Genomic DNA, 21,317 nt, shown 5'->3' on the forward strand with positions numbered 1-21,317 from the left:
AACACACAAACAACAGATCCCATAATACAGTGCTTCAATTACCTTGCCAAACAAGATCCCATAATGAAGTGTGCAATTCACTGACTAACTGAGTTTGTATGCCGCTTTGCTGACTTTGAAGCACAAAAAAAATTCCAAGCTGCTTCACAGTAGATGATGTGGAAACTGCTCCTTTACAGATTCGTTCAGCAAAGAATTTAGCACTGCATTATGGGATCTGTAGTTTATGTGTCAGTGCTTCATATTGCCAGGCCATAATAATAGATCTATATTAAAGTGATCTTGTGGGCTGTGGCCCGTGCGTTAACACCTATGTTTTAGGCAGCCACTTCTTAAAGTTGGTCAGCGTACTTTAAAAGATCCAATTTTTTACATTTGGAGCTTCCAATTCCAGTTTCATTTTGTATTACCACATCTAATCACCTCCTCATGATCCAAACAAGATCTATTGCAGTACAGCTGAAAATCTCTCACATTAAATGTGACTATTTACATATTTCTTTTTAAAGTAAATGTTACACAAGCCTACTTTTGTGATCAGATGATGTTTAAAAGGGTTAAAGGTTCTGCTATTAAAATCCTGATACTTTCAGAGGCTTGATGGAGAGCGATATTAAGCAAGAGGTTTTAATGTTGTGGCTGTAACATTTGTGTGGTGAAGAACACCTGGCCACGCCTCCGTAGTCCAGTCCCTCCTCTCCGCGGAACTTCACCATCAGTCGTTTCCACAGGTCCTTCGGTCTCATCTTCATCACCTGCCGGTATGACTCCTGCACACACAGACAGAGAGGCGATGATGGTAAAGATGATGAGGTTTCTTCTGGGGTTATCCCTAATCAGCCTGTATGAAACTATAGATTTAAAATCAAGAAAAAAATGGAACAAGCTCTTTCTGAAAGAAAGAGGAACACGTCTGAGCACGTTCATAAAGTGAAACAGCAGACACGAGATGTTCCTTGTTCTCCACACGAGGGGGAAAACTCCTTCGTTTGTCCCACAAGCAGAAGTAGAGCCAGCTCCTGGAGAACGGTGGTACGGGGGGAGGGTGAGAATGTGGCGGAACGTACCAGCAGCATGATCTCATACCGAACGGGATAACGGTTCACTCCTCCAAACGCACACGGTGATTACATAAGGCCTTGGTTTTGAGATGGAAAACACAGCGTTACCACGGCCTAAAGAGTTCTGCAGGAGAACCCGACTAGAACACAAACTGCCTTTATCCCTAACATGATATTATTATGCGGGGGAACTCGTCTCAGAAAACTGTAACTGCCTTTTATGCCCCACATATTCTCCAGCACCACTGTTCTGCAGGGGAACCCAATTTGAACACAAACTGCCTTTTACCACCCCAACACGTGATCGCGACCACCACCGTTTTGCAGGGGAACCCCACTCGGGGCACTGACTGCCTTTTACCCCCCTACAAATGATCTCCAGCACCCCTGTTCTGCAGGGGAACCACGAACCCCCTTTTACCTGCCGCATTCTTATTTTGTTTGTTTATTTTAAGAACTTTCTGACAACCCTGAAGATGAAAGTTGTGAAATAGGACACTGAGTTATAAATCAGTGTATGGGTCTCACCTCGAAGATCTCCTCTCTGCAGACCTCAATGCGACAGTGACCCGCCTGGGGCTGCTGCTGGGACAGTTCCAGGCGCAGTACCTTCAGCTTGTGCACCAGGTCCCGCTTGTACTTAGGCACAGTGAGTAAATCTGCCTCCTCCGGCAGACCTCCAGGAGACAGGACCTGCTGGGGCTGCTGCTGTTCCTTCGGCTGGTTGGGACGACTGGAGAGAAGGAAAAGAAAACGGCTATATTTAGCTGTATATGCTCACATCATATTCTGATGTGGAACAGTTAAAATTTACTTCATTTTATGCATCCGTAACCACAAACCAGAACTCACAACTCAGATTATTTAATTAATCAACACCACAAATACGTGCAAAACAATAATCCACATCTTCACTTATTTTGTTTCTCTTGTCATTTATACTTTGTCAGTCCTTAAGATCATTAACATATTTTGTATGATCTTTTAGAATGTATTTCATTTTGGAGCATTTTGAGTTTTAAAATTCACCTGAGGTATATTTTAAAAGCTTGAGGGAAATCAGGATCAATTAATCAAAAAGAAATAATAAACCTGACATTTAAAACAAAACAAAACAGTAGACCACAAAAGATTCGAGTTTTGTTTGAGAGGGGTTAAAGGTCATGGGCAGGGCGGTTTGGATCACTACAGCACAGAAGGGAAATTCAAGACTTTCCTGGAACAGTGTCCTGAAAGGCACCCAGAAAAGGGTTTAGAAACCAGATGAGATGGGCACTAACATCTAAGTCTCCACAACCTCTCCTAACTATGACTCCAGTAGCACCGCCACTTCTTGTCCAGAGCTGGTGGGCCTTACGTCTGCATAACACACTCTATTACCGCAGCAAGCGCCGCGTACTGTTATTTTTTGGGGTGGTCCCGTTTAAACCACAATGTTAAAAAGCCACTCAGTTCAGAAGGTAAAACAAGGTCAGGTCTTCCCAGAGAGCCATATAAAGTCTGTGGAGCACTGCGGCAGCGGCGGCGTTACACAAGGAACTGCTGTCCACACGCAGCGCTGACCGCGGCCTTTAGCTCCTAAAACAACGACAGCTCCAAGGGAGACGCCGCTTCCCTGGTGCAGCGGAAAGGCTCCCCGCACTTAACATTCCCGGCTGACCACTCGTCTGCTGCTGGCTGAGGGAGGAAGAGCGATTTGAAGATTCTGTCACTGAGGAGCAGTGTTGGACATAACTGTAGCTCCTTTTTGAATGTGTATTCCTAAGGGTAAGTAGTCCTTTTTAGCAGCTAATACACAAGGTAGAAGTCCAGCAGCTCCTCAATGGTCTCTTTAGATGACAAAACCCAAAATTATGCTCTTTTCTAACTCGCTACTGTACATATTTTAACACAGGCCTCTTTACTAGATAAGATAGTCTTGGGCCCGCCTACTGCTGTGATTGGCTGCCTAATCAGCATAATCATGTGACTTGTTCATAGTCATCGTGCGAGGGAGAAAACAATGGAGTCGTTGAATGAGTCTGCGCGCGTCATTTTTAGAAAGGCAGAAACGTTGCAATTGTATAAAAAAAAATCCCAACCCTCAGATTCCAGAGCCCATTCACAAACGCAAAACCACAGCTGCATGCGCTGAGCAGAAAATAACCGTCCACATAGGCGCCCGCTAAACAAAACCAGGCCAACGCAAACACGGTGGGGAGGAAGGCACGTTTATGGTGGATATAAATACGGGAGCGTGCCAGCACAGCACAGAATACAGGAGCAGTGTGTAATTAGAGATATGGCTCCAGACGAGACAGTCTGCATGCCTGTGGAAGAGAGGGGCAGCTGAGTCAGGACTGCGCAGCTTGTCCAGGGTCCACGCTTCTCCATTTTATTGAGATGTTGAATGAATCTGCAGATGCTGTGTAGTTTGCAAATTATTTCCTCCATTCCTTGTGTTTACATTTCTTTAGATGAAAGGAGAACCATGGGACAAGCAGGGAGACAAGTTCAGTTCAAGCATGGCCCAATGACGTCCATGAAGCACAAAAATCACGGTCGTAATCTACTTTCACAACCACCTTGGTGCACGGAATGGGATATGGCCAATCTCACAGAGGCATGGAAAACCATGAATCTTACTGAATCACAATATGAGTGCATCATTACATCCCTATCATAAACCTATGGATTTCTTTTCCCCCATATGAGGGATTATGGAATGCTGTAAATTGTAGAACACAAAACCAAAAGACTTCTGATTTGGGTTATAAGGTGTAACACTGCTCATAACCATTTTTCTTATTGTGACTGTCATTGGACATTGAATTTTCTGTGAGCATTAAGACCCCATGTGATCTATATACTGCAAGTATATTTTCCAAACTCAAGTTGCATTAGTCAAGAAATGTGGTTATATATGTGACTATCTGAGAAGATAGTCAGAACTTTGCTCACTGATGAAAAGGCCAAATTCCAAACTTTCACAGATTCCAACACCCATGGTCAGATGCCTTAGACCAACTATTAAACATCAGCAACGAATCTGAGCACCATGAGAAATTAGAAGCCATTTTCAGCAGGACTTACATTGGACACCCGGTTCCATCTGCAAAAAAGGCCTATGGGGAGAATAAATGGGATCTTGTTTCTGTTGGTTAGCCTGGGTCTGTGGCTCCTTCAAGAAACAACTGAAGGAAAGTGCATGACCCTTGGGCTACTGGAACCACAGCATCTGACTGGTCTGCACCAGGGGGTTAACGCTTGCAACACAAAATGTGACCCCAGCCCAGAAATGTGTTACACATGCAGAATTAGATGCGCTGTTGCAAGCGATTAGATCCAGCTTGTAGCCTCCTGCTAGTGGGGGAAGCATCCAGGGAGAATCGTGAAACATTCCTCGAGGGACGCGGGGTGTCGGGTTAACATTTTCTGAAATCTTTTCTGGAATAAAACGCAGATGTGCTGAAATTGGGCCAGCATTGCGCTCTGATGTGTTTTCCAGACGGCTGCAAAAAATGCAGCCTGGTCCCCACAAAACACACACACACTCCTTATCTAAAGAGCTACACATGCTCCCTCACACACACACTTGTCACAGGTTCCTTTCTGAAGCTACATTGTCAGCACTGTTATTGTTCACAAAATTTCAGACCTTTTTCATGTTTTCTTGTGCATTCAAAGAAATAAGTGAGGTTTGCTGGAATTTCCCCACTGTCAGCACTAATAACATAGCCAGAGCCCCATTAGCGTTAGCTGCTAAAACTTAAAGAAAACAGACTGTTGATTATAAATGTCAGAATCTAGATCTAAATTTACTGTACCTTTCCACTTAACATTATATGAGCACCGCTTTCTAACTGGCACAAAGCGCTGCCAGTTATAATGTGAGAATATGTCAGTCATCCGGCGATAACAAAATATGACCTAGACTACTTGTTCTGAACAGGTGTTGTCACAGTTAACAGGCTGTAAAACTTCAGGGCTTAATTTTTTTATGAGGATTTCATTACAAGTAGCAGAATATTGTGAAGAATTCCAGGTTGCCTATTCATTGGTTTTAGTTTTGCATTTTACCCAGATACAATACTGCTATTTTCTGATTGGCTGTTGTCCTTATTTCTTATTTTCTTATTGGCTGGTAAGTAACAGGCTCTGGGACCCAGCAGAGACGTGCTTGTTTCATTTTGAGGCGCTTCTGCCTGCGGTCTGAGAAATCTGCTGTTGATTCCCTTTCTGTGTGGTAAACATTAATAATTTCTACGCGTGTTTGAAATTACTATCTTAAGCTCAATGTGTGAGACTTGAGAGCCCTGTTGAAAAAGAAGCATCACCTGCGCAAACATTATTAAAGGTAGTGTTTCTAGTTTTAGTAGGCCCATGCTTTGTGCATAATGCTGTGTTTAGTTAAAAAAAAAAACAAAAAAAAAACACGTGCATGAGAAATCAAGGTACTTCTGATCTACTGCACATGAAAATAACAGGTAAAAGAAGTGTACCGAAAATGTTGTGTTCTCCTTTAGCTTCATTCCCAGTTTAACTGTTGATCCATCACATGGACCCATCTGGATGCATTTTTGCAGATTTACACACCAGCTGCCAGGAATATTTTTTATAGTTTCAGTCTTATGATCATTAAACAATCAAACAACATGCACATGTGCAGCTGGACGCCTTTAATACCCAAAACTGTTTGTGTAACGGCCATGGCAGCAACATAAAAGAAACACATTGCATAAAACTTTGCAGCTCGATGATGTTACGTGTGATATCAATATTCTCACTGCTCCTTTTAACATGAAACTATAAACCAAGCAGTAATCATTAAATCAAGCCTCCAATCCCATGCATATGTAAACATATGTGAACAGATCCAGGAGAAATGGAATCAGAAAAAAGATGACAAAGAGGTCGATTTACTGTCTGTACCTAAGCACATGAAATGCCAAACTAAAATAAGGTTCAGGATCAAGTGCAAATATGTGCTGAAAAAAAAAAAAAAAACACACAAAGAAACTCTGGTCATACAGCCTCATCACAATATAGCTGGTTTGCTGAAGTTGTTTAGTCTCCAGACCTGTAATATGTGACTCAACATTTCATTTAACTAAGTACACAAGCACAAATGCAAACACAGATGCACATAGTGGGATCTCTGGACAGGCCTAATATCAAGAAGCAGTTCCAAGACGGAACCAATTCCAATTTTCCAAGGGACAAACCCACACAAATAGCCTTATTAAACGTGTTTATGTGATGTTCTACAGGACAGAACACTCCAGCAGAGACCAATCATCTACCCTGTGCTCTCCTAGAGCTTAACCTACAGACTCATGCAGCAGCAGGACAGAAGCTGATCTCCTTCACCAGCAGGTGAACACACCCAAAGCTGTGGCCCCAATGACAGCCTCCCTTGCCATGCCCCTATTTCTGAAGAAAGAGTCTACATCACAGCTGGGTGAACCCATTTGGCTTATGTAAAATTAAGATTCGTTATTCAGGGTATCTGTAGGTTTAAGGAAGCCAAATCCAAAACCTAAAGGCCACTTTAATTAAATTTAAGGGCCTGCTTTGGGGTCGTCAACTACATTTGTCCATGGGCCAGAGCTCTTCTCGGCAGACACTGTAAAGGCCAGATGCTCTTCTAAAATACAATATTAATTGTATTTTACCTTAAGTAATATATTATTATTAGATATATGAATTTTCCTTCCAAATTTATGTTATTTTTTTGCATTGGTCAATGTTAACAGTCTTTGCCTTGGTCATCTTACCTGTACTGCAGCAAGCCACTAGGGAGCAACTGCAATATTTACTGTTTCTTATTTGGGAGTCATTTCCATGCGCGCTCCACTTAGTGAACCCGGAAGTGTGCAGCACACAGTGACTGGTTAATTAATGGCTGATTGAAGTCCTGTTATTTTAACTTTCATGATTCACTAATAACAAATTTTTTTTTTTATGTTATGTGAACTCCCACTCTGCCGACAAGTGCAGAATTTAGCTTTATAGCTCAATCAGCAGTTCCATAAATTCCAATCTCATACACAAAAATGCAAAACACATATTATAAATTATTTAGACGTTACCAGTAAAAAAAAAAAAATAGGATGTGCAGTATTTTTAAGACCTTTAAATTCTGTATTTAAGGATTACTAGTCATTTTTAATGGGTGTAGGATGGTAGTAGCCTAGTGGGTAACAGGCTCGCCTATGAACCAGACAAAACCCAGGTTCAAATTCCACTTACTACCATTGTGTCCCTGAGCAAGATACTTAACCCTGAGTTGCGCCAGGGGGAGACTGTCCCTGTAACTACTGATTATAAGGATAAGGGCGTCTGATAAATGCTGTAAATGTTAATGATATTTAAGGTCTTAATATTCAAAAGTCCAATTTAAGACTTTTAAGGATCCATGGACACCTTGGTTATTGTAAGGGCTGTTACCTGAGGTTTGCGTTTTTTCCATCTATCCCAACATGCGGTGCATTGGGGCTTGGGCAGCTGGGGGCAAAGCAGGGAATAAATAAACAAAAACAAACAAACAAATAAAACAGGTCAGCATTTTGTCAACAATAATTCATCAAACTGTGCATATACCCATTACAATACAAATTATTCTAGCTAAAATCAATATATGTAAAATCTCTTCTTTCTTTGCGTCCTGTCTGTGATTGGATGAGACTCACTTGAGCACCAGGTGAAGGTTGGCTGAGAGACGCGGGTCTGTGAACTGCGTGGTGCGGTTGTTGTGATCCACAAAGTAGACCCGCCCGGTGGCAGTGTTGCGAATTTCCCAGCCCGATGGCAGCGGCCCCAACTCCTCACAGTTCACGTTACTGAGATCCCTGTGGAGCAAAAAACATCAGATCTGAGTTCAGTGAAACCAAAATACTCAATTAACAATCCCTACCTACCTACCTATATTTATTTTGTAACCCATGGGATTATCAGATAATTTGGTAGGTTGCAGGTTCAAATCTCAAACAGTGAAGCTGCCACTGCAAGGTACAGTCCCCACTGACTGCTCCCCGGGCACCTGTCACGGCTACCCACTGCTCACCAAGCGTGATTGTTAAATGCAGAAGGCACATTTCGTTGAGTCACCATGTGCTGTGCTGCAGTGTTTCACAATGACAATCACTTCACTTTTTCAATGCTGCCATTTCATTGGTAGGGTGGTAGTAGCCTAGTGGGTAGCACACTCGCTACCCACAAAGAAGACACAGGTTCATATCCCACTTACTACCATTGTGTCCCTGAGCAAAACACTTAACTCTAAGTTGCTCCAGGGGGGGACTGTAACTACTGATTCTAAGTCACTCTGGATAAGGGCGTCTGATAAATGCAGTAAATTTTGTTCAGTAAAAAAATATTTAAAAAAAAAACAGATTAGTTAAGCTTAACACCTGACAGAATCACAGCTAGTTTAGTTTGGTAAGTTGGAAAGTGTCTGATATAAACTCTGGTATAAAGTTGTTTTCTAGTTGCCAAGGTTACCATGCAGTTTAGCAATCCAGTGCTATCACTGTGTACTAAAGTGGTGGGCATGGTTCACCAGAACACCTTTGTTGTGACCACTGGCCACACACCGACTGTGCCATATAACTAGCAAAATGATGGCTGTTTTTTTTTAATCAATGAGTTTCTATGCATCTGTTTTTGAAATGGGAGTTCTTAAACTTGATTGGAAACTTTGACTTTTTTTCGCTTTTGTATGAGCGAGGAGAATCTAAAGTGACTCAAAACAAGCCCAAAACAGGCATGAACAGCACTAGAACTCTTGGGCAATATGAGTGTACACAAGCAGTGGAGTAGGGAGGCGTGAATATAATTTCACTACTTTCAGTGAATGACTTTACAGTAATTAGACAAAACTTGATGTAGTTTTTGAAAGGCCATGGCATTTTCGTCCATTGCACAAGTCACTGAATCCAAACTCGATGGCCAACCGGCAGGCTCCCCCGAGGCTGATGGGCCAATCAGCTGCATGATTAGGCTTGAGTATGCTAATTTGCTGAATCATACGAGGGGCTGTTCAAAGAGCTGTGTGTTAGTGTTTTTTTGGTGAGACCATCAATTTTTGTGGCCTCAGTCTTGTATTTGTTTTGACACTATTTTCAATGAGACCGATTTAATCACCCTTTTGCCCCTGGTTTTGTTAAACCACTTTAACGAAGACAGCTAGGACAATGTCTGCATTCACCATGCATCTGGAGAGAAAGCACCATGGAAAGTAAGATAACTAATTATTAGTATATTACGAGAGATTACAATCCTGTGTCTATGTGCAAGGGGCAGTGGTGGCCTAGCGGGTAAGGAAGCGGACACGTAATCAAAAGGTTGTGGGTTCGAATCCCAAACCGCCATGGTGCCACTGAGGTGTCCCTGAGCAATGTACTGTCCACACACACTGCTCCCCGGGTGCCTGTCATGGACCACTGCTCACTCAGGGTGATGGTTAAAAGCAGAGGACACATTTTGTTGTGTCACCGTGTGCGGTGCTTTAGGGTCTCCATAATCTGCTGTTTGTTAAGTATGTAGATCAGTAGAAAGAAAATTAATTGAAAATGAGCGTCTGCGAACATTTGAGAACCAAATGTCCATTGTCTTCAATTCAAAGCAAGGGGATCATTACACCTCTATGTACATAGGCCTCTGTCCCTGGAATAATTTCCATAATAATAGTCCCTGATTAATTTCCCATCAGGCCTAGTAACTGTGACAAACCTGTCATAATTTAAATGAGACATATATGAACAAGATCATTGGAAAAGATAACACTTTACAGTGATTCCTTTTTTCTCTAAAGTTGATCTGAGCAATGTGATGTTGATTCCAGTCTGATTTCAGTCTTGGTCTCGCCTTAGTGTGTTTTGTCTCAGTCTTGGTACCCTCAAGTTTCGTCAGAGTCTTGGTCTTGATACCCTGTCTTGGTCTCTGTTTAGGCGGTTTTGACTACAACAATATTGTGTGTTCACCCAGATCTGCTGTTTTTTTTTTGGTACAAAGCCTACAGAACACAGGTCTGACAACCACCACCCCACAATAACTGCTAACAAAAAAAAACTTAACTGAAAAAGAACTGGGAGAAGAAAAAAAAACAAAAACAATCCCCATTGGTCTGTCCTCAATTTAATACCACAGAGGAAAACACAAGGATTTTCTGTGTTCAGGTCTGTTTTGCATGATCCTACATTTCCCTTTTCTATCTTATCACATTCAATAACAGATTTTTTTCATTATGAACTCATGAATAATGGTCTAACCATAGAGTAGCGGTAAGAATATAGTCCCCTCTGAGGCTGTATTAAAACGTTTTAATGTAGTAGTGCATGCTGGGTACCTGGGAACCCTGGGGTCGTGCCACGTGCTGACCCCTGTCTGGGTGTGGAGGAAGTACACCTGACCCTGCTGCGTTGTTCTCTGTTCTGGAAATAAACCAAAAACACAAAATGTGAAAATATCACACTGGGCTTCATTGCACCAAACATCCTTTTGCTGTGGAGGAGCAGACCTTCTCAACTAGAAAAAGCTGCTTGCCACTCCAATTGCTCTGGTTGAATTAAAAAGTTCTCCAGAGCCATTGGTTACACACATTATGCTGGGAATATCTGGAGATTGAGCTTCATGAGAAACCCACCATAGCCCTCCGGGAGGTCCGGTGGGGTGTGCAGGTGGGTCCGGCTCATGTAATTCCTGTGCCTCTGGGAGCGAACGCGTTGCTCCTGTATCCGCGGGTCGCCGGGTTGCCCGCTGGAAGCCCCGTTGGGTCCCAGGATAGCCGTGCTCTCGTCCACCACACAGCTGAGGGGCCGTCCGGGACTGGAGTACTCTGATGCAGGCCTGGGGTAAAAATGAAGAAAGGAGGAGGGTGGGGTCAATAAAGTGATGCAATATTAGCATCACTTTTCCAGACCAAAAAAAGACCTGCGGCAGCTTCGGCTAGTTCTGACCAAATACAATCCTTTTTCAGCTGAATGTTAATGAAAACCACCATGCTACACTTTTTCAATTTTTTTTTTTTCTTCGCGGTCCGATAAAATGTGTGTGTGTGTGTTAAGGTTGGCTGGTGTGGCAGGGAGGGAAGGGAAAAGCCCCCCAGACAGTGGTCTAAGTCACCCAGACAGGTCCATGTCTCGGGCTGCGCACTTCCATCGGCTCTCTCTCGGCTATCAGGCTATCCACAACCCCTCCCTCCCTGAGAACAGGCACCTCCTTCAGACCTTGGCAAATAATTTAAAGACAAAAAAAAAATGTGTGGGTAATTACTCATGTGAGTAATTAGTTTGCTTTTCCATCCAACTCAACTTCCTCTTTCTAGAGGGAAACTGATTTTATGTACAGATGTGGGCAATGACCAATTATATTTTTCATCTTTTTTGAAAATGTGATAATCTCCTAACCACAACAACAAACCCCTTTGTGGCTTAAAACGGGCAAATGAAGCAAGAATTCCCAGCCAGCATCGTAACTTCATGCGGAATCCTTTGTGCAAGACATGACTGGAAAATATGATAATTCTGCCACTGTGGTCGAGGTCCGCTAGCACTGCTGAAACATTATCCAGACAGGGTACAGCGGCCGTGGCTAAGCGAACATGAATGAGAGAACATTTTCTATCAGCTGGGGGGCACTGGCACACTGAAGAAGGGTCTGCAGGGCTTCACCTGGTGGGTCTCTCCCATTGTGTGGTGCGCGTGATGTGGTTGAGGTACTGAATGCGGCCAGAGGCAGTCCTCCTCTCCTCCCACCTGGGAGTGACAAATGACAAATAACCGGTTAGTGGAGCTGAGATTTATAAAAGGTTGGGCTTGTCACACCTCACACTGCACACAAACCGTTCCCCCTACTGGACAGAAGTCACAGCAAAGTAGCACATCCTTACGATTCCTGCACAAATGTGTTTTATTTGTCTATTGTGCTGTTACTGTATTCTTGTGTCTATTAACAATGTCTACTTTCACTTTTCTTTACCTACTTAGACTAAAGCTTGTCTATATTTATACCGCATTTTAACTTACTGTTGTATATTTAGGAATGTATATTTCTAGTGGTTGACTATCCTCTTCAAGGTACTCAAAAAAGGTACTTTATTATCATTGCTGCCCTAAATTTGACAATATGAACAGCTACTGTAATGAAGAGTTTAGTATTGGAACTATAGAAGTGCTTATGTGCTTATGACACTGGACACACTTCAAAGTGAAACTGCATACACATGAGCTGTTATTGATTAGGGCTGTCAAAGTTAAAACATGCTAATAATGCTGGGGGGGTGTTTTATTATCCATAGAAGTGAGGAAAACCACATGAATGGATGCAAACTGTAGCTGGAAAAATAATGCATTAAATGCAAGTGTGGCCATCACGCACCCGTCAGGCAAGTCGTTGTCAAACAGGCGGCTGCAGTCAACCACAGGGCCTCCAGTTCCTATCCGGTCTCTGGACTGCAGGCTCACTGCGCGTACGCGCACACACACACGCACACACACACGCACACACACGCATGCACACGTAGAGAAAACAGTTTGAAATCAGTCAACCTGTTGGCATGGTGGTTGAGACTGATTAACGGTGGGTTAATCAGCGGTGGGTTGTTGTGCAAACAGATTTAATCAAACGAATGTTCAAATTATACATTGCTGATCTGTAGCATTAACGTAGGGTGAAGTAAATGCAACTCACTACTCACCCACGATCTGTCCCCGCACAGTTTCGTTGTCATTAAGTCCGAGCTTGTTGAGGTCAAGTCTGTGATCTGCTGGTTAAAGAGAAGCAGGGTTAAAAAAAAAAAAAAACTGCAGTGCGTTAGACGTTCCGTTAAAATCAACAGTAATTCCCACCTCCAAACAATCTGCCACCAACGTACATGAAAGCAGAAGTGCAGACATAACAAATAACAACGATCGGTGAGATCTGAAGCTGAAGCAAGTCGAATTCTGGAGGTCAAACAAAGGGCTCCAATGAATGAGAAGAAAAAAAAAAAAAAAAAAAACTACTCGGTCACCCGTTTTTTTGAGTCGGGGGTTGACTTGGGGTGGGGGTAACATGAGTATTCGCTGTCCAGACTAAACATGACTGTAAACATCTGAAAGTTATTAGAAAAGGGCTCAGGATACCGCTTCACGGCAGCACCGCCCTCCAGCTCACGGGTTTCACTCGCTATTCAAGAGGAAACAGGACTGTCTGGCACTGCAAGCAAACCTCGTGACCCATGGCTGTCATGGCTCGACGCAAGCTTATGTGAGGAGCTGCCGCAAGGAGAGTGTCCTGGCCAGTGCGACAGCGGCTGGGGATCACTCCGTCTGTCACATGCATGCACGAAACTTCATTTTGCAGCCAAAAGATGAAGCCATAAAGTTAGAGGTTCCAAATATAAATGTACAAACATGTACAAAGAATAAAACGCCATTAAGTACATCTACCATGGTAATTCTACTCACTTAGGGGTGTGCGTTATGCATGTCTACAATATTGTAATTTCTAACAATGTACGAGTCACACATTTGCTGACTCATGTAATTCGATATTCAAATAAACAAGAAATCTATTGTGTTAAAAAGGTAATATAATTATAAGGTAATATTTTAAGGAGTGAGAACCATATGGCAAACCATTTTTATATTTAAGCATGTATGACAGCAAACACAGGGAACCAAATTTAGTATAGACACACACACACACACACACACAGTAAAATCTAATAACATTTAGCAAACCATATTTTCTCTCTAGAACTTCACACAGCGCAGTCAAAACTAAACTTGTTATTATCATGTTTTTATTTGAATTTCTTTAAGATTCTTTAAGATTTCTTATCTTATTTCAACTTTGGGGCTTAGGAGCAATGGTCGCGTGGTTAAAATGACTAAAACTTTGAGTAAATAGACTAGATGGGAGACCTGTGCCGCACGGTATGAAACCCCCTGGGGTTCCACGACAGCACGAAAGCCCCAGGGGAGTCTGGGAGAGAACATAGCGACATATAAAAGTCAATCACATGTAAAATTTATCGCATCACCTGTTAAAACTGGAAGTGAACAGCGGGTGACAAGGAAGCAACAGGGCCATGGAGATTTGTTTTTATTGTTTGGGATACTGTTTACTTATAAAGAAAATAAAGAACAAAAAAATAGTCACCTACAAGGAGCTTTCAGCTGATGCATCATGTATCAAAAAAATTTAATAACTTCAAAGAATTGTTAGATCTGGTGAAGCACCTACAGCCAGTGTCTTTGAGACGATTGATGGTGTTGGACAGAAGGCGCACGCATCCCAGAAATCCGGCCCCCTGCTTCTTGTGGATCTTCTTGTGGTTCCACACACTGATGGTGATGGAGTCCGACTTGCCAATATATCTGTAGTCAGAGAAGAAAAGGCTGCAAAATCAAATGGCAAAAAAAACAAAAAAACTTGTAGAAGACAGGAACAAAGACACATTCTGCATCGCGGTTGGGAAGAGCTCCAGTGAGCTATAAACAGAGACAGACAGCTGGCACCAGCATTGCCGGAGCCCTGATAGAATGAAGGCAAAGGATCAGATAAAAGCCAGACAATGCTTCTTAAAGTGCTTTAATGGTGGTTACTCATGAGCATTTTTTTGTTATCCTTTTAAATGCACTTCCACTCCAGTTGCATTTTCTTAGCATCACTTCTGGCAAAAACTGCAATACCACCTGTGACCACCAAAGGATGGAAATATCCCAACAAGAACATAACTAAAATATGATTTAACAAAGGACTGGTGTATATTGTCCATATTATTCATCTCTTTTGGGCTGAGTTGTAGGTTGGTATTGAAAAGGTATAATACGTATGAACAATACACACAACCACCAGCAGGAGAAAAAAAACCCAAAAGACCATGGTGGAAGGTCTTTCTCTCATCACAAGAAGAGACACCACAACCAGACAGACCAGCTGCAGCGCTGTCTTGACACTGGGTTTTTTCTTTTTTTGCCTCCAAAATATCAATCATCTTCCTGTCTGCAGCACACAGCAATGAGCTCAGTCTATTGCTAAGCGTCTTTCTCCAGTCACTCATCAAAACACGTCGTCTCCTTTCACATGAACATTGTCCTGCCTCTCCACCAAATGGGCACATAAACACAATGACTAAGTGTCTACAGTTAAGAGAAGTTCTGCTATTCTTAACGGTGGCCCATTACGAGAAATGTTGTTGCATGTAGAAACCTTGCACAATGAGTCTGATGTGTCACATTATGCAACTAGTTGCAAACATTTGCACCACAAAACATAATGGAATTGCTTTTGTGGTCTTAAAGAGAGATCATTATTCTTTTTAAATGTTAACCAATTTCAGATGCAAAATACTGATTTATCCTTTGTTACAGTCAACTGCAATTTCCTTGCACTGGTCAAAAGCTCTGGCTTTAAACAGAACTCCTAGCAAGAATGTATATATATATATATGTGTGTGTGTGTGTGTGTGTATATATATATATATATAATAAATTTAATGTCTCTACAGTATTGCATGGGATGCTGCGTCTTTTGCACTTCCTGTGCTGTATGTGGCTGTATATCAGCTGTATATTTAGCTATGTTTCTTGGAGTGCCTACATTTGGTTTCTTTTCTTATGAGCCACAAAGGCATTTATGTATGAAATACATTGAAATGTGTGCTGTGTGTTACTAAAGCCAAGCAGACTGTAATTAACTAAACATATGAATATGAGTAATTGTGTTGGTCTGGGGGTTCTTGCTAGGAGTTGTGTGTAAATGCTGTTTAAATCCAGAGCTTTTGACCAGTGCAAAGGAAATTGCAGTTGACTAACAAAGGATAATTCAGTATTTTGCATCTGAAATTGGTTAACATTTAAAAAGAATAATGATCTCTCTTTAAAACCACAAAAGCAACTCCATGATGTTTTGTGGTGCAAATGTTTGCAACTAGCATACATATATATACATATGAGAGAGAGACACACACACTGGAGCTGAAATTCCAGGAGGCTGCATGGATACGTGGCAACTTTGGCTGGAATGCACAGTGAAAAGTCTCCCAAACTAAAACCAATTAGCGCCACGTCTACATACCACATATTTCAGGTCACACTGTTTTCCTCCCCAGACGGGGGAGAGCAACTATCATTTCGAACTTCTGGGACACCGTCTGGGTCTCTTCATAACCTTTCCACTTTCCTTTCCTAATGTCCATGACACATGGATGACATCAAGATATAAAAGCAGACAAAAAGCATCTTGAATAATGCAAAGTCAGAAAAGCCAGACCACTGCTTACCTCAAAATACAAGACTGCTGCAAAGCCCCTAGACTATGAAGCTGCTGCAATGTAATGCCAGTCTGCACTTCTTATGTTGCAACACTACAACACATCTTGGATACTGTTATGTGTTAATATGATACAACAGCATCCCGCGGTTAGCTGACCACACATAGATAGACTAACACACACATCTAATACACGATACATCTATGTGCGATGTGTGTTTATACAGTAGGTTCAGATCCCTTTAAATTTTTCACTATTATATTGCAGCCATTTGCTAAAATCAAGCACAATGCATGTGAGGCTAAACGAGAATTATGAGGTGAAAGGAACTGCCTGAAGAGCTCAAAGAAAGAATTGTGGCAAGGCACAGATCTGGCCAAGGCCACAATTTTTTTTGCTGCACTTAAGGTTCCTAAGAGCACAGTGGCCTCCATAATCCTTAAATTGTAAGACCTTTGGGACGATCTGAACCCTTCCTAGAGCTGGCTGTTGGGCCAAATTGAGCTATCGGGAGAGAAGAGCCTTGGTGAGATCGGTAAAAGGAGAACCCAAAGATCACTGTGGCTGAGCTCCAGAGATGCAGTTGAGAGATGGGAGAAAGTTGTAGAAAGTCAACCTTCACTGCAGCCCTCCACCAGTCAGGGCTTTATGGCAGAGTGGCTCCATGGAAGACTCTCCTCACCTGTCCAATACAGTCCCAACAGTGAAGCATGCTGTGGGAGTGTCTTGCAGCTGCAGGGACAGGACGACTGGTTGAAATCGAGGGAAAGACTAATGCGGTCATTCACGCTCAGGACCTCAGACTGGGCCGAAGTTTTACCTTCCAACAAGACAATGTCCTAAGCACAGTTAAAATAATGAAGGAGTGGCTTCACAACAAATCAAATCCATGACTGTTCTTGAATAACCCAGCCAGAGCCTTGACTTAAACCCAATTGAGCATCTCAGCACAAAGCTAAAAATGTCCACCAACGTTTACGATCCAACCTGCCAGAACTGGAGAGGATCTGCAAGGAGGAATGGCAGAGGATCCCCAAATCTGGGTTAGCAAAGTGAAACATTTTTTTTTTTTTAAGTCAACTGAACTAAACATCCAATTTTACATCACCCTGATGGGACTATTTTGACTGTGAACAGATTGAGAACTGTATACTATGACACATATACAGTATACCTCCAATGAGCTGAAAAACAGTCTGTGTTCAGTCCGCACTCCCCTGACACAATGCCAGAATACAGCCTGGTTCAGATGTCCGTGGCGTGAGTGCCGACTGAACAGACTGTTTTTCTGCTCATTGGCGCAAATTTTAAAGCTGCTTTCAGACCAAAGGCGCTGCTCGACGTGGGGCTCAGTGCAAAAAGTAAGCATGTTTTTCTAAACTCATGGTAAGAAAATAATGTAGTGTTGTAGATTTCTGAACACTCAAGAGAAAGGTCAGCTTTTCCTCCACAGTCACTAATGGCGCTACTTTTTGATGAGACTTTTTATAACGCCGCCAGAAAATCACAAGCAATGTCATTATATGATGAGATTGATTATGTTCTGCACTGTAACGATGCAATAGCGATTAATACGATTAATTTCAATACATCTAGTAGTAAATGGGATTTGAACTTGGGTCTTCTAGTTCATAGGCGAGTATCTTACCCACTAGGCTACTAATACCCCTGGCACAACAGGGAGCATTGGGAATGGACCACTGCTGCTCAGCTGGGTTCAGTGTGAAGGGGGTGGCAGAGCATCAGCTCAACTACACGTGTTAACCTCGGCATGGAAGTTATTTCCTATGACAGAGTCTGGGTCAAAGGTCATAAATGGCGTGCACTCCACCGAATAACCGGTTCAAAAGCACATACACTAGCATCAGAGAGGACAAAAATCCACACAGTGTTTTTAAAACATTCCAAACAAAAATACATGACCACATAAGTCATACTGTAATTGATGTCATACAAATGTGACTACTAAAACACCAAACTGATCAGTAATTCTTTTTTATAGCATCTCACACAGTAAATTTAATGTCCAGTTTGCATTGATTTACTCAATTGGCCTAAAATACTGCATCATTTCATATATTTTGGGCACATTTTTTGTAGACCTCAAGGTGGGGCAATATAAAATATTCTGGGGCTATTTCATTGAATCATGCCACTTGACATCTTACAGTTATACTACACTAGCAAATATTGTCTTTGATGAAGTAATTAAGAAAAAGTTTATCATCATAGCATGAATGTGTGGACACCATTTATAATGTTCTATGACAACTGAAATCCTAAAAACTCACAATGATATGCTACAGTGGCTGATAGGGGGTAAAGAGAATTAAACATTAGAAAAGTACAAGACCCCTGAAATGAGAAATTAATGTCAAAAAACTAACCAGGACAAGTACTGATGGCTCAAATAAGCACATCACCAGTACAGCAGGGGTACTGTCAAATCTCACAATCAATTAACACTATACTTCAAAGGAAACACATGGTTTACTGATTAATATGACACTGGGCATAAACACACTGAATAGTCTGAATTCAGTCCTGAAAGAGCCGAAAAGCACAAACATTCTTGAGGGTGTTAATGATACTTCGAAATACTAGGTCTTTCTTGCTCTCTCACTCTCTCACATACACAGGTGATTCATTTCAAGGCTTTTAAGGAAGCATGTGAAGAAATTGCAGCTGTTGTCAGCGCTCTTACAGGTCGTAATGTTGGTTCCACTTGGGGTCCAGGGTGTTCTTCACAGTGTCTGTGGAGTGGCATTGGCCTGATCCATCAACAACAACTTTGGCAAACGGGTCAGGGAGCCCTGAAGGATAGGACATGAGAGCGAGAGAACACTTCAGGAGGACAGATAAATCTTTTGATCAATGAAAAGTCAGGACCACACTGATCTATTCTAATTCCAAATTGATTTCAGACACTCACACAGTAACACTGAACAATAGAATTCTTTCCAGAGACAGTAAATTTTACATTTATCTTAAATTGAACATAGGTCTAGTTTTAAATATTTTAACAAATACTTAAAAAGTCCCCACAATACTGAAATTAACCATAGACATGAACAGCCACAAGTATTACAGGGAGTGCAGAATTATTAGGCAAGTTGTATTTTTGAGGAATAATTTTATTATTGAACAACCACCTCAATGAACCCAAAAAAAACTCATTAATATCAAAGCTGAATGTTTTTGGAAGTAGTTTTTAGTCTGTTTTTATTTTTAGCTATTTTAGGGGGATATCTGTGTGTGCAGGTGACTATTACTGTGCATAATTATTAGGCAACTTAACAAAAAACAAATATTTACCCATTTCAATTCTTTATTTTTACCAGTGAAAACAATATAACATCTCCACATTCACAAATATACATTTCTGACATTCGAAAACAAAACAAAAACAAATCAGCGACCAATATAGCCACCTTTCTTTGCAAGGACACTCAAAAGCCTGCCATCCATGGATTCTGTCAGTGTTTTGATCAGTTCACCATCAACATTGCGTGCAGCAGCAACCACAGCCTCCCAGACACTGTTCAGATAGGTGTACTGTTTTCCCTCCTTGTAAATCTCACATTTGATGATGGACCACAGGTTCTCAATGGGGTTCAGATCAGGTGAACAAGGAGGTCATGTCATTAGTTTTTCTTCTTTTATACCCTTTCTTGCCAGCCACGCTGTGGAGTACTTGGACGCATGTGATGGAGCATTGTCCTGCATGAAAATCATGTTTTTCTTGAAGGATGCAGACTTCTTCCTGTACCAGAAACTGGCAGTAGGACTGGGAGTTGAGCTTGACTTCATCCTCAACCCGAAATGGCCCCACAAGCTCATCTGTGATGATACCAGCCCAAACCAGTACTCCACCTCCACCTTGCTGGCGTCTGAGTCGGACTGGAGTTCTCTGCCCTTTACCAATTCAGCCACGGGCCCATCCATCTGGCCCATCAAGACTCACTCTCATTTCATCAGTCCATAAAACCTTAGAAAAATCAGTCTTGAGATATTGGCCCAGTCTTGACGTTTCAGCTTGTGTGTCTTGTTCAGTGGTGGTCGTCTTTCAGCCTTTCTTACCTTGGCCATGTCTCTGAGTATTGCACACCTTGTGCTTTTGGGCACTCCAGTGATGTTGCAGCTCTGAAATATGGCCAAACTGGTGGCAAGTGGTATCTTGGCAGCTGCACGCTTGACTTTTCTTAGTTCATGGGCAGTTATTTTGCGCCTTGGTTTTTCCACACGCTTCTTGCGACCCTGTTGACTATTTTGAATGAAACGCTTGATTGTTCGATGATCACGCTTCAGAAGCTTTGCAATTTTAAGAGTTCTGCATCCCTCTGCAAGATATCTCACTATTTTTGACTTTTCTGAGCCTGTCAAGTCCTTCTTTTGACCCATTTTGCCAAAGGAAAGGAAGTTGCCTAATAATTATGCACACCTGATATAGGGTGTTGATGTCATTAGAACACACCCCTTCTCATTACAGATATGCACATCACCTAATATGCTTAATTGGTAGTAGGCTTTCGAGCCTATACAGCTTGGAGTAAGACAACATGCATGAAGAGGATGATGTGGACAAAACACTAATTTGCAAAATAATTCTGCACTGCCTGTATAGTATTACATTCACTTTCACTTTAAAGAGAACACACTTAAAATATGTATATAGTCATTTTGAAATTCCTGTAAATTCTAACGTGTCAAATTCTAAATTATGAATGTGTCTTATAGATTCTTCACGACCTGCTAGACTGCATGATTATGTTAGCACATGAATTATGTTAATGAGCTTTTACTACATCTAATTAAGTAGGTAATTAAAACATGCTATAAGACTAAAAAAATGAAAATATTTCTGACTGCTAAAAGACTTCAAAGCCTCAGCATGTTTCTCTTTAAACTTTTATGTAAAGATACTGTACTGGAGGCTCAAAAGTCGCACTTTAATAAAATTCAGATAAAAATAACTAGATTAGAATTTTTTTTATACTGAAAACATGGACTCTGTT

General features: G+C 41.7%; 1 protein-coding gene across 5 annotated transcripts in view; it reads right to left on the reverse strand.

The window, feature by feature from the left end:
- The window catches only part of LOC114785532 (E3 ubiquitin-protein ligase SMURF2-like), a 44,829-nt gene that overhangs the window by 5,198 nt on the left and 18,314 nt on the right, over positions 1-21,317 (reverse strand). For 2 of the 5 annotated variants that reach the window (XM_028971841.1, XM_028971843.1), the window contains 11 exons: positions 19,007-19,115; positions 14,271-14,404; positions 12,739-12,804; positions 12,420-12,504; positions 11,714-11,797; positions 10,687-10,889; positions 10,390-10,474; positions 7,733-7,891; positions 7,491-7,547; positions 1,590-1,794; positions 667-770 (listed from right to left, as the gene is read on the reverse strand). In XM_028971841.1, the coding sequence (XP_028827674.1) occupies positions 667-770; positions 1,590-1,794; positions 7,491-7,547; positions 7,733-7,891; positions 10,390-10,474; positions 10,687-10,889; positions 11,714-11,797; positions 12,420-12,504; positions 12,739-12,804; positions 14,271-14,404; positions 19,007-19,115 (1,291 nt within the window). Of the gene's footprint in view, positions 1-666; positions 771-1,589; positions 1,795-7,490; positions 7,548-7,732; positions 7,892-10,389; positions 10,475-10,686; positions 10,890-11,713; positions 11,798-12,419; positions 12,505-12,738; positions 12,808-12,889; positions 12,933-14,270; positions 14,405-19,006; positions 19,116-21,317 lie in introns of those variants that run through there. The other 3 variants (XM_028971840.1, XM_028971842.1, XM_028971844.1) reach the window with 2 other exon arrangements.

Source organism: Denticeps clupeoides, chromosome 3, assembly GCF_900700375.1.
Source record: "Denticeps clupeoides chromosome 3, fDenClu1.1, whole genome shotgun sequence".
Lineage (NCBI taxonomy): Eukaryota > Metazoa > Chordata > Actinopteri > Clupeiformes > Denticipitidae > Denticeps > Denticeps clupeoides.